At 39.9% G+C, this 14,144-nt stretch overlaps 1 protein-coding gene across 1 annotated transcript in view; it reads right to left on the bottom strand.

The window, feature by feature from the left end:
* Positions 1-2,572: 2,572 nt before the first annotated feature.
* EXOC1L (exocyst complex component 1 like) overlaps positions 2,573-14,144 on the bottom strand; it is a 32,504-nt gene continuing 20,932 nt past the window's right edge. Inside the window, exons 2-3 of the mRNA XM_075578509.1 lie at positions 8,139-8,269; positions 2,573-3,034 (exon numbers count right to left, since the gene is read on the bottom strand). Of these exons, the coding sequence (XP_075434624.1) occupies positions 2,771-3,034; positions 8,139-8,269 (395 nt within the window). The 3' untranslated portion in view covers positions 2,573-2,770. The remainder of the gene's footprint in view (positions 3,035-8,138; positions 8,270-14,144) is intronic.

Here is a 14,144-nt window from a genome sequence, read left to right on the forward strand (position 1 = left end):
GGGGAGTAAACCCCAGTGCTAATAACACAAGCATATTCATCAAAGAAAAGGAATCCCATTGAAAGCAACAGGAGCATTTATTTTGCTAAATTGGATGCCATTCTTTTGCCCCAGTTTTCTGCCAGGAGTCCTTAGTAAATAACCCCCAATGTGTTTTCTTTATTCAATAATAGTGCAGTTACCGTTTGCCCTTTCTAACCCACATGAGTGAGGTAGTATTGGAAAGACTTTGATAAATGACCCAATAGAAGCTATGAAGGATATGCATAGAGGTGGTGCAATTTGCTCCATCCATCTCAATTGCTTCTTATATGCAAAGTAAAAGTACAATAATTACTATTTAGAAAAATGTTGTGGCTGGAAAATGTGTAAGTGATTTTATTTATTGCTGTAATGGTCTCTACGCTCCTCCACTGCTTTGCTCCACTGCTTTGTAGTGTATTTCGGTATCCTCTGTCGGCAAAGTGGTTTAGGGCATATCTCAGGAGTGGCCAACTCCAGTCCTCAAGGGCCACCAACAGCTTTTAAGGATATCCCTGCTTCAGTACAGGTGGCTCAGTCGACGACTGAGCCACTGATTGAGCCACCAGTGTTGAAGAAGGGATATTCTTAAAACCTGACCTGTTGGTGGCCCTTAGGACTGGAGTTGACCAGCCCTGCCATCGCTGTTTCTTTGTCATTTAACTTATGTTGTTTGGATCACCAACTACACCCATCTAGTTTTTGTTCATTTATTCAGCTTCTTTTTACTTTTTGTTGTCTTTCTTTCTTTTTTTTCCACTGTAGAAAAAAGTTTGTAAATGAATATCAAAAATTAGTTTTAATCCCAATGTGTTTTAAAAGAACCTCTCCATCCCTCCAGTTTCTTGCCAGTTTTGGTACAGTATATCACAGCATGCCATATGAGCGTGCTGTGCCAGCAGCATTGTAAGGAGTTGTTATACGGTATGTGATAGCCTAATAATACGATAGCCTATACCTGTCAGACATTGTCAGAGTGCATGGGGATCAACGCAACATGCAGTTGAAGCTCCATATGTAAATGAACATGGGAGAAGCAATCTGGGAACAGGACTAAGGGGTCTATTTATTAAACTGCAATATTAGCATTTCTGTGCGAAAACATACAATATCGCACAGAAGTGTATCTTGCCATATTCATCAAACCATTCTTACATGATCAAACCACGCAAAAACGGTATTTTAAGAGGCAATGTGGTTCTGGCTATTCAATGCTGTGTAATATGAAAATGAACCAAACTCGCAAAATGATGTATTCATGCAGAGAGTATTGTAGTAATGTCTCTGTATGTCCCTGGAAAAGGTAATTTCTTCAACACATGCTGAGAATTAGCAAATGTTTTCTAAAAAACAATACTCCCATAATACAAATGTTATTTTAATATTTTTGCATAACACTTGAATATATCATTTTTATTTTGCTACATCTTCTCCATATACTATATCGTTGAGAAAATAAATTGCTATGTGTTTTGGGGAAAACTTGCAGTTTAATGAATAGCCCCTTAAGTTTCCTTGCAATATTACTATATGTACAACAGGAAATGTCACATTCCAAGTACTTTGCCATAAACAAGTACAAATTCTGTAATATAGTGATGTTTTGTTTAGCAGCAATACATTTCTGTTGGATGTGGCTGGGTGTGCCCATCAGCGGGTTTGAAAATCCACCGCCCCATGGCACTTAGCTGTTGCAGTTGTCTCCTTGCTGCCGCCCCCTCCTCCTCCTGAATCGCGTTGTCAAATGACGCCACGGACGTCACCAATGTGATATCGCACGGCATCAAGCTGCCATGGTAACACGACATCATGATGTCATTTGACGCTGCAACGTCGCGTCCTCGGCGTCATTTGACGCTGCGGTTCAGAAGGAGAAAGAGGCGGCAGGTAAGGAGGCGGCCGCAACAGCTAAGAGACTTCCCATCAGGACCAAAATATATGGGGGTGGACATTTTTGCAGCCCCCAAATTTTGCCGCCCAGGGCCCGGGCATAATGGGAATTCCGCCACTGGGTGTGCCTCACCTAAGCCCTAACTTAATATGCTGGGAAGCGGTCGTCCTAATGATCATGAAGACATTAGACTCATTTGGCTAGGGAAATTTGACTTGCTGGGATTGATGGCCACAAGAAATATGGGAACCTACCACCTTTATCAATCTGCCACTTTCCCTTCTTTTCTCACCAAACTTTCACAAAGTAATGTAGGGCTAATTCATGACCCTGCAGAGAGCTGTGTAAGAATACTGCTTTGGAGCATTGGAATTACTATTACTTTGTAATTACTATTACTTTGTAATTACTATTACTTTGTAATTACTATTACTTTGGAATTACTATTACTTTGGAATGACTATTACTTTGGAATGACTATTACTTTGGAATGACTATTACTTTGGAATTACTATTACTTTGGAATTACTATTACTTTGGAATGACTATTACTTTGGAATTACTATTATGTGACGCCAATTGTTCCTGTCAACATTCAGCTCATACTCAGTAGCGCCCTTGGCTAACAAATTCCATTATGTGGTTGCTGCCCAAAAACAAAGCAATATCAGCAACCTTTGCACATACACATTGATTCATGAGGTCTAAAACATTAACTACACATGCTATAACACCACCGTAATCAAACTGCATGAACTTAACAGCTATACCAAAATGGTTCTCGTTTTAATAGAAATTCATATATGGTGTCTTCAATTATGTCTGATGAAGGCCAGCTTCTGACGTAAATTGTATTCCCTACGGCATAGGACACAAGGACAGACACAGAAGATTAGAAGCGTAAAAGCATATCCTCATAAGTACTAAGCAGTCCCCATTGTTCGAAGACCAGATCACTCCTTCTTCTGTATAGGCAGTGTCATAATTAACAACTTTGAGGTCCCTTTTGGTGTAGAGCGTATTCAGTTTAATTAAACTTCGAGCAAAGGCATATTTTGAGGCACAGCTGTATGCTTCCACGTTGTAGATTTCCTCAAACATCATATCAAAATATGGATTGTCCTGTAGAATAAAATAAAGAAAATGTCTTTCAATTATCCTTACTTTCAGAGCCCTTATCAAACACTATTTAACAAATTATTTTAAAATAATGTTCTGCTTTCCTTAAAAAAAAAAAACACTTTGGGAAGTAGCTTCCAAAACATCAATTTGTACCACTATAAGAGAGAACATATATAAAATCTTATACCACTGGTACTTAACCCCGAATAGGTTGAGCCAGATCTTTCCCGGTTCCTCGGATTTGTGCTGGAGAGGATGCGGGCAAAGAGGAGATATGGCTCATATCTGGTGGAATTGTCCCAAAATTCAGGGGTTCTGGTCCATGATACAAACAATGATACGAGAACTCCTGGGGGTGGAGATAGAAGTGGACCCATTGTCTATGATCCTAGCCAAACCAATAGAGGATCTAGAGACCCCGGAGAGTAAGATGATAAACCATGTCCTAACAGCAGCACGGTGCTCGATTGCTGCGGCGTGGAAAAAGATCAATGCCCCCTTCAGACAGACAGTATTGAGAAGAATCAGAGAAATCAGGGTGATGGAACTCCTCTCTGCACAACTTAGCCAAAAGGTGGATACATTTCATAAAATCTGGGAAACTTGGCCAGACGCTTGACAAACATAGAAGCTGAGCCATAGAAGAACAGGACTGTCTCCCCCCACCCTCCCTCCCCTCCCCACTCTTCCCCCCCCCCCCCCCAACCCATCTTGTCTTCACCCCTCTTGTCCCACTTTACTCTCCACTTTCCTCTATCCTACCACAGAGAGATACACAAGGAAGCGGCTGCTTCCTCAATAAGTTATGAAAAAGTGTACTAGAACACAATAAAAGAAAGAAGATACTGGCGAAATAAATGACAACAACTCATTGTGTATGTCTCCAAACACTGTTCAATTTAATCGATGTATAAGATTGTCTCTATATATCACGTTTTTGGAAATACTAAATGTATAAGATTGTCTCTATATATCACTTTGTTAGAAATACTAAATGTATAATGTATATCTCTCTAAAACCCAATAAAAAGATTGAAACAAACAAAAAAACAAACCATGGTAAATTATCTACATTGTTTCATATTAATAGTGTTGCAAATGTTAACACAATTCATCATATCCACAGTATCAGCTGATGTAGATGATGAACGTTATGTAGCATTAGCAGATAGAATTTTGTATGTATCCTATCAACTTAAAAATAAGTATGTGATAAAATGTTTGCTTATTTAATTCCCTAATTCTATTTCCCATTATATTGTATCTACAATGCATAGCAAAACCTAGTGATTACTGGAAATACATGAATCCTATTGTTCATGTACTTATTGTAATGGAGACATATAATTAGATTTACAATTAAATTAACATGTATTTTTTTACCAAATATTTGAGAGCATACAATCAAGAAGCAACATACTGTACTTTGTTTACAATAAGCACGGAAAGCCACACATAAGCAAAGGAAAAGCTGTAGACTTTTCATGAGCAGCTATAATAAAGGGCCTTGCAATCTCAGCATAGAGAGAAGTAAAATAACATCATGGTTAACATGATGGAAGATCATTTATTTTTATTGATTTGAAACGTTTGTAAACAATTGTCAAGCCAGCTTGTCAAGCCATATGAAAACACAATCATGGATCAGATATATACATACAAAAATCTGTAAGGAACCATGGCTGACTGCCCATCTTCTAAGCATACTACAGGAAATAACACATACAGTAATGAATATGGAGAAATAATTGTATATCGCCAAAAACATAGAGCCAATGGTTGCCTACATCGATAAGGTAGTTGGGCCAGGTCTGTACATGGCTGGCAGATGCCACTATTTAACAAAGTGCCCCTTAGATAAGGGTGGAGAAAGCTCTTTAGCTTCATAAAAGAAGACCAAGCATTCAATGCTGTCAAAACATCAACAGCCAGACAATTTGTGTCATGGCTCTGGTGGTATAGCCCTTAGACAGGAGGCAATAAGAAAAGCTAGCTGGGGTATGTTTATAACTATGAGAAAGGCATCAGGGAATGTATTGTATTGTATTGTATGTCTTTATTTATATAGCGCCATTAATGTACATAGCGCTTCACAGTAGTAATACACGGGGTAATCAAATAAATAACAGATAATATAAATAACAGGTCATGAGAATAAGTGCTTTAGACATAAAAGTAACATTAAGGAAGAGGAGTCCCTGCCCCGAGGAGCTTACAGTCTAATTGGTAGGTAGGGAGAACGTACAGAGACAGTAGGAGGGAGTTCTGGTAAGTGCGTCTGCAGGGGGCCAAGCTTTATGTATCGTGTTCAGAATATCCACAGTGCTATTCATTTGCTTCTTTAAGCAAGTGTGTCTTAAGGTGGGTCTTAAAGGTGGATAGAGAGGGTGCTAGTCGGGTACTGAGGGGAAGGGCATTCCAGAGGTGTGGGGCAGTCAGTGAAAAAGGTTTAAGGCGGGAATGGGCTTTAGATACAAAGGGGGTTGAAAGAAGACATTCTTGAGAAGAACGCAAGAGTCGGAATGGGGCATAACGAGAAATTAGGGCTGAGATGTAAGGAGGGGCAGAAGAGTGTAAAGCTTTAAAAGTGAGGAGAAGAATGGAGTGTGAGATGCGGGATTTGATCGGAAGCCAGGAGAGGGATTTCAGGAGGGGAGATGCTGAGACAGATCTAGGAAAGAGTAGAGTGATTCTGGCAGCAGCATTTAGGATAGATTGTAGGGGAGACAGGTGAGAGACAGGAAGGCCGGACAGCAGGAGGTTACAGTAATCAAGACGGGAGAGAATGAGGGTCTGAGTCAGAGTTTTAGCAGTTGAGCAACAGAGGAAAGGGCGTATCTTTGTTATATTGCGGAGGAAAAAGCGACGGGTTTTAGAAATGTTTTGAATGTGAGGGGCGAATGTGAGAGAAGAGTCGAGTGTGACCCCTAGGCAGGGGACTTGGGCTACTGGGTGAATGATCGTAGTTCCAACAGTAATGTGGAAGGAGGGCCAGGTTTGGGAGGAACTATGAGGAGCTCTGTTTTCGCCATGTTGAGTTTAAGGCGACGGAGGGCTATTCAGGATGATATAGCAGAGAGACATTCAGAAACTTTGGTTTGTACAGCCAAACCAGGTGTTGAAAAGTATATTTGTGTGTCATCAGCATAGAGGTGATAATTAAACCCAAAAGATGTTATTAGGTCACCTAGAGAGAGTGTGTACAGAGAAAAGAGAAGAGGTCCCAGGACAGAGCCCTGGGGTACCCCCACAGAGAGATCAATAGAGGAAGAGGTGTTAGCAGAAGAGACACTGAAAGTATGATGGGAGAGGTAGGATGAGATCCAGGATAAAGCTTTGTTCCGAATACCAAGAGTATGGAGAATGTCAGAAACGGACACTGGAAGGTTATGAATGAGGGTAGGTAAATAGGGGGCATTCACCAAGTGTCTGAGTTCGATTCGCATTAACAGCCATTCAGGGCAATGACCGTTAATGCCAATTGAGCTCTGGTACTCATTATCAGAGCTTCGTGAATCCCCCCCAGAGCATGGGGCCCCATAGATTGGCACAGGATTAGTACTGGAGCAATGTCAGAAGGCATAAGGCTGACACACCGGGCAGTAGGTTGCACACTGAAGCAAGTGGGCATAAGCAACCATTCTTTACTTAAAGCACTGTCTCCTGATACGGCTAACTCCTAAACCAAACAGATCCAACCACGTGCTTATTTTAGGGATTCTGTATGCATTATTTATTTATTTTATTTATTTATAAAAATGTTTTACCAGGAAGTAATACATTGAGAGTTACCTCTCGTTTTCAAGTATGTCCTGGGCATAGTTAATATGACAAATAATACATGGTTACAAATACAGTTACATAAATGAACAGGGTATACCTTATATACAATACATTGCATGCACAGTTAGAGAAGATGTATTTTATAGGCTTATGTAACAGTTACAGACCAGATTAAAATGTGAGACAGCTTTGGTTTTGAAAGAACTTAAACTGGTGGTGGATGTGAGAGTCTCCGGTAGATTGTTACAGTTTTGGGGTGCACGGTAAGAGAAGGAGGAGCGGCCGGATACTTTGTTGAGCCTTGGGACCATGAACAGTCTTTTGGAGTCAGATCTCAGATGATAAGTGCTGCATGTGGTAGGGGTGAGGAGCTTGTTCAGATAGGTGGGTAGCTTGCCCAGAAAGTATTTGAAGGCAAGACAGGAAAGGTGAACTTTGCGCCTAGACTCAAGTGATGACCAATCTAGTTCTTTGAGCATTTTGCAGTGATGTGTATTGTAGTTGCATTGGAGAACGAAACGACAAATTGAATTGTAGAGGGTGTCAAGTTTGCCAAGGTGGGTTTGGAGTGCTGAGCCATATAGTATGTCTCCATAGTCGATAATTGGCATTAGCATCTGCTGTGCAATACTCTTTCTGACCAGCAGGCTTAGGGAGGATTTGTTCCTGTAAAGTACACCCAGTTTGGCATAGGTCTTGGTTGTCAGGGCATCAATGTGCATTCCGAATGTTAAGTGGGAGTCAAACCATATGCCCAGGTATTTAAAACTAGTAACAGGAGTTAGGGTGGTGTTAGCATTGGTTCTGATCTGGAGCTTAGTTATTGGAAGCTTTAAAAATGTAGTCTTGGTCCCAAATACCATTGTTACAGTCTTGTCAGTGTTTAAAAACAGTTTGTTTTGGGAAATCCAGTTTTCGAGTCTCAAAAAGTCAGACTGAAGTATGTGTTGAAGGTCAGAGAGGCTATGGCTGTGTGCATATAGGATTGTGTCATCTGCATACATGTGTATTGAACCTCCCTTACAAGCTGTGGGAAGATCATTGATGAACACTGAGAAGAGTAGGGGGCCCAGAACAGAGCCTTGCGGGACACCACAGGTGATATCCAGGGGGTATGGCGGTCTAAATGAACAATGTAAAACTCTGCTGGGTTCAAACAAGCCTAGGCTTGCTTCAATTGCCTGTAAAGATATTTTCTTAAGATATTTAACACTTTCAGCTCTATTTTAGACACATTGTTAACCCTTACGGTTACTTCACAATTACTACACACATATTCTACTTTCAAAAATATATTTAAAAAGAAAAAGGAAAAACTTACAGTATCAGCTTCTTTCCCATCAATGAACTCCAAGTCTTTAAGAAGCCACATTTGTGACACTTCGTACTTTTCATCTAGACATACTCTGTAGTGTTTTACCAAGGATATCTGAACTTCTTCGTGCTTAGTCACTGCAAGAGATATTTCCATTCAGTTCTACTGTACCTTTGGAAATTATTTCCACATTAATCAAAGGTTTGTTCTGTACATGAGCTTCAACCTCTGATTTTATTCATGGGGGGTTTGTGGTGGCAGAGGGAAAAAGATAACTTGATATGCATAAATATTTTACATTTATAGAACAAAAGTAAGGTAGAAGTGATACCTTCATCTCTAACTAGCGGTTAAAAAAAGTGCACACTTTCAAGCCTACTAAGTTCCCTTCTTCAGTCGGATTTTTAAAAATAGTGTATCTATTACTTTTCTTGCAATAAGGTTAGTTAGACGTGTCTGAAGAACTAGGCTGCAGCTTGCAGTTAAACCAGTAAAAGACAAATTCCCAAAGCTACATCCAATATGACAAAAAAATACTTAACTGTATGTCTTCTCATAAGTAAAGAGTTGAACTAAATGATCCTTACCTATGAGAAGAGAAACAGTTAAGTATTTCACTTTTTTTGTCATATTGGATGTAGCTGTGGGGATTTTTGCCTTTTGTTGTATACATTTGGTCACACCCTGTAGCACTCATTTTGACACAAATATATATGATATGACGTAGTGGGTGTTGGGGTTAGATCTTGAAGGGATTGTGTATGTTTGTAGTTAAACCAGGTAAGATGATCCTAATGCACTGGAGTATGATAATATGGTAACATCTCAAACACTGATGCACAACTGTATACCCCAATATCACCAAATTATGCTTAAGGTGCCAGTTAATTCCAATAGTGTGTACAGAGCTTGCTTTGAAGGGAAGAGATAGAGGGGACAGTATTCTCCAGAAACTGTTTTGCGGTAGTGGTGTAATGTGGTTATTAGGACTTTGGTCTTGAAATAAACAAGTTTATGGGTTTATTATCAGGATGGGCCACTTACTCTGTATATTCTTGGGCAGTATCCCTCCCTCCCTATGTAGGATGGAAGTTCTAATACACATGTAAAGTTATAGATGCACTTGAACTGTGACCTTCCTCCTCGCTACATCTGCAAGTCATATAGCACATCCTTTACTTACATATTGTATTGGGATATTAGGTTCTTGATGCTTAAAAAGGAGTAAGAGGACAGAGTAGTTCTTACTTACCATTGTTGCTTATGTTATGATAATCTTTGTGTTAATGACAAGATTTGAAACATTGGTTGATATATCTATGTGTGCCTGTACCTCCACAACTAGAAGATACTCTAATGCTTGAGATTGTAGGGCATGAAGGACATAAAATTAGAACTTAGAATACTGGCAGAATTATGATTGAAGTTCCAAAGTGCAGATGATGCAGTAGCTCTGTTTTAAAGTTATATAATCACACTGAAGCAGATAGTAGGATTGATGGAAAGACACTGGTCAAACGTGGCATCTGCGATAAGGTAACATTCTTAGTTCAAAGTACTGTACAGTCCTATTTACCTCTCTCAATATTTTTTTTATGTGTAAACAACTGATATTTTCCTACAATGCTTAAAGACATTTTAAAATGTACATTGGAATGACTCGCACTAACTAATTTGAGTCAATCTGTATTGTTCTCTTCAAATGCATAAAGCAATATGATCATATATGGTGATGTATCCACGCAACTTTTTTGCCAACTGTGGCCCATGTTCACTAAAGTGTGCTAAGCTGTAGCACTTCCTTTCATTTGAATGGAAGTTTGGTTGTGCTAAACCTTGGCATCCTTTTGTTAACATGGGCCTCTGTGTCATCTCTTGTTTTGGGGAGTGTGTCCCTATATGAAGAGTTAGAAAGGAGATACATAATGGTAATATGAAAATATACATATTCAAACTGTGTCATAAATAACAGATTTTTATTTTCTCCTAAAAAAAGTGAGTAAATCTTTTTTTGATGCACCCAGGCATTGTAAGCTAGCAAGCTATCTGTATACAGGCACGGCATGCTACCATACACCGCACCCGACAAACTATTACTGGAAGAATACATGTCATGAATTTACAGTTCTTATTTATTGCACATAATGTAACAACTTTTGGCAACAAAAGTATGACAACTAAATATTGTATTACTGTATGTGTACTTAGAATTAATAATCAATATTCTTTACAGAGAGTAATAAACTGCAAGCAGAAGGAGACTCCTTGTAAAGATGTGTCTACCACTATCTCTCAAACTGAAGACAAGCTGTACAGTATACTTTGACAATTATTTTAATTACTTGCAAAGCTTGACATTGAGCTATGCTGAAACTCACTTATGTGTGCTGAGCAACATATGCTGACACTGTAATAAGATACTGTACAAGCACTCATCCATACAACTGCATTTGTATCATGATTTGTCTTAATTGAACATACTGATGCAGCCACTGGCAATCTCCCAGTAATGCTGCAACATTTCTGTGACATTTCTGCAGACAGACTAATGGCCCATCGGATTAACACAGCAGGGGTCCCTGACAGTCCAATTCAAACGGAATGAGACTGCCAAGGACCCCTGCTGTGTTAATCCGATGGGCCATTAGTCTGTTTGCAGAAATGTCGCAGAAATGTTGCAGCATTACTGGGAGATTGCCCCAGATTTATAAAGGCAAGTGTTCGGATACTCATTGCTGCATCTGTATATACAATTCTTTAGCACATTTAGGGCCAAAATCCTATCGATGAGAGGTACAGGAAACCAATATGACAGTAAATCCTTATTTTGTTTGGGGCTGATTAGGGGTTCATGCTATTTTAGAAAATACCTGCTTATTTCATTCCATGTTTTGCAGCGAGGAGCTGTTGGTGCCGTTTTTAAATAACTATTACAGAATGCTGTGTTGTAATTATTTAAATGTTTTCAATTATTTGCATGACTATTGAAATGGAAAGATAATTTATTTCATAATTGTATAATGATACTGTCATTGTATGCCTGATACACAGCCATTGTCACTGGCCAAGGCACACAATGAGACACAGAGAATAAGCCCAAACCATTGTAAAACACAGAAATAACATAACATAACTAGGATTGGGGTTTAAAGAAGATAGTGAAGTTGCGCCAAAAGGTTTATCCTACTGTTCAATACACGGCTGTAGTCCGTCACACAATGCAGTTCTGCTGCCCGAGTCTCTCAGAGGTGATTCGCCAACCTCTGTATACTTGTATAAAAGGGAAAGGGGAGAAATCCTCAGGCGCGTTCTTCTGCTTGTGGCTCCAGGATATATGTGGACGTAGAAAATAAAGGAGAGAGGGGGACCACAATGAGGGAAAATTCAACATACATTTATATCTTGACTTTGCATTTGGGGGAAATAAAATGGGGGAGGAGACACACCCACACTAGGTATCTGGTCTTGGTCAGGTGACTACTCCTCTGGGTGGAGGGTGGGTTGGGGGTGACGGGAAACCCCCTGATGACGCCACTCAGTTATCAGGACACAGGAGAAGGCTGCAGCGGTTCACCCAATGTCAGGAATCCCTGGTGAAGTGGCCTTTATAGTTGCTACGAAAGTAGTTGGAATTATACTTTTATTAATCTACTAGTACCCCTAATATTCTATCACTTTGCTGCGTGGGAGGCAGAGCTGACCCTGATCGGTGAGACTGTCCCTCTACCAGCTACTCCTAAACGGAGCTTGGGACTTATCTACCTGGATTACGTGGAAGCCTAAAGTGAACCCTCCGCTTCTAAAAGAGCCCAGCAGATGAAAGCACAGCCTGATATGACTGCAGATTCCTGACATTGGATGAACCGCTGCAGCCTTCCCCTGTGTCCTGATAACTGAGTGGCGTCATCAGGGGGTTTCCCCTCACCCCCAACCCACCCTCCACCCAGAGGAGTAGTCACCTGACCAAGACCAGATACCTAGTGTGAGTGTGTCTCCTCCCCCATTTTATTTCCCCCAAATGCAAAGTCAAGATATAAATGTATGTTGAATTTTCCCTCATTGTGGTCCCCCTCTCTCCTTTATTTTCTACGTCCACATATATCCTGGAGCCACAAGCAGAAGAACGCACCTGAGGATTTCTCCCCTTTCCCTTTTATAACTAGGATTGGGGCAATTTAACCCTTCACCCTATTGTGGGCTTAATCTTTATTCTGGGTGCCATGCTGCCCCAGTCGTCACAGTTACCCTTATATTTTTTGATCCACGAGACCTTAATGTTTTGCATAAAGTTGTTGGGGTGATAACACTTTTCCTTCCCTTTACTCTAGAGAAGAAGAAAGCAAAGATTCATGGGCTGTCAACATTAATTCCAGTTCTACTAAGTTTATATAAGGTATGTACATGTTTAAAACCTGTGCATACATTATGTATGTGCAGTAACACCGAAATCGTTTTCAACTTTATCAACGGTTAGCATTTTTATTAACTTACAGTTTTTAGACAATTATTGTTTTTTTGAGGAATTTGGGGAGAATATTATAGATGACTTTGATGCACTTTTTTGCCTTTTGGAATAAGGACAAAACCCCACTGCTCTAAAGGAGATATGTATCAAAGCTTCCCATATGCAAAACAGTGCAAAGATAACATCAGCATTATCAAGGAAATCAGTCTACATTGCTTTCAATAAGAGTTTTTTTCTTTGATAAACCTATTATAATTTGCATCACTTTTTGCCTTGGTTTTGCAGCTGTAAAAATTGAACACATTACTCATTGAGCCATGCAAAGGTGGAAATAACTCCAAAAACGAAAGCATGTAAACATACAGTAGTAACTGCTGTGCTGTACTCACTATGCTTGTACTGAATGTTTGGGCAATAAAACATAGGAATAGTTTTTGCATGACTGTTACATTAGTAAATTAAAAAGAGGGGAGAATCAGATAAAGTAACTTGTGATAAACACAGGGGTGTAAGGTGAAGACCTTGGGCAAGTCACTTTATCTCCCGGTGCCTCAGGCACCAAAAACATAAATTGTAAGCTCTACTGGGCAGGGACTGTGTCTGCAAAATGTCTCTGTAAAGCGCTATGTAAAATTGCAGCGCTATACAAGAGCAAACAATTATTATTATTATTATTAAGAAAAATGAAAAAGCTGGCTGCTAAAGGCAAAAAAATCCTGGTCAAGGATAGCCAAGCACACCAAATGATAGGAAAAATCAGCGTGTAGCAAAAAAGGTTGCAACTCTGACTCTTTAGTCATTAAATTACCTTTTTTTGCTACACTTTGATTTTTCCTATCGGTTGGTGTGCTTGGCTCCCTTCTACAGTAAACACATAATTGTTGTCACCACAAGGAGTGTTCTCACTGCACTAAGCATCCTATAGAAGGGGTTATTTTTATAGTCACTCTTTGTGACGATCAGAAGTGTGTAAATATGAGGGTAACACAAAAGATTAAGAGGTGGGTTGGGGAAATCACCCCCCCCTCCCCTCCACAAACACACATTTCTACGGGGTGTCACAATAAAGCCATGTACAGATGCAGCGGCCATTATTTTAAGAAATCACGGTGCCCTTTCGTGTGCGCTGCTGTATTCCACGCGACATGAGCGCGGCCAATCGCTGCAGGCACACGTGTTTATCGCGGTTGCTTTGTTTGAATTTCATGGATTGTGTGCAATTAAATGCAATTAAATGAATGAATTGTAATGTGTACAGTACTGTGCTACTGTGTCAATTTCAGATGTTTAAAAGCCAGAACACTAAAATGCCAATTTATGCACTCGCCTGCACTCTCGTCTTAAGGCAGTACGGTAGGAAGAAATCCCGCGCCATGACATGGGTATTCCGAGGTATACACGGCGTGATTTGTTAAAATAATGGCCGCTGCATCTGTAATAGTTAAATTGTATGTGCAGTATGACCAAAACCGTTAACCTCCTTACTAAAACAACTTTAAAGTTCTGGCAATGCTGGCCTGTGTCGCAAACCTTTATTTGTTTATGGT

The sequence above is a fragment of the Ascaphus truei genome, chromosome 1 (genome assembly GCF_040206685.1).
Source record: "Ascaphus truei isolate aAscTru1 chromosome 1, aAscTru1.hap1, whole genome shotgun sequence".
NCBI lineage: Eukaryota > Metazoa > Chordata > Amphibia > Anura > Ascaphidae > Ascaphus > Ascaphus truei.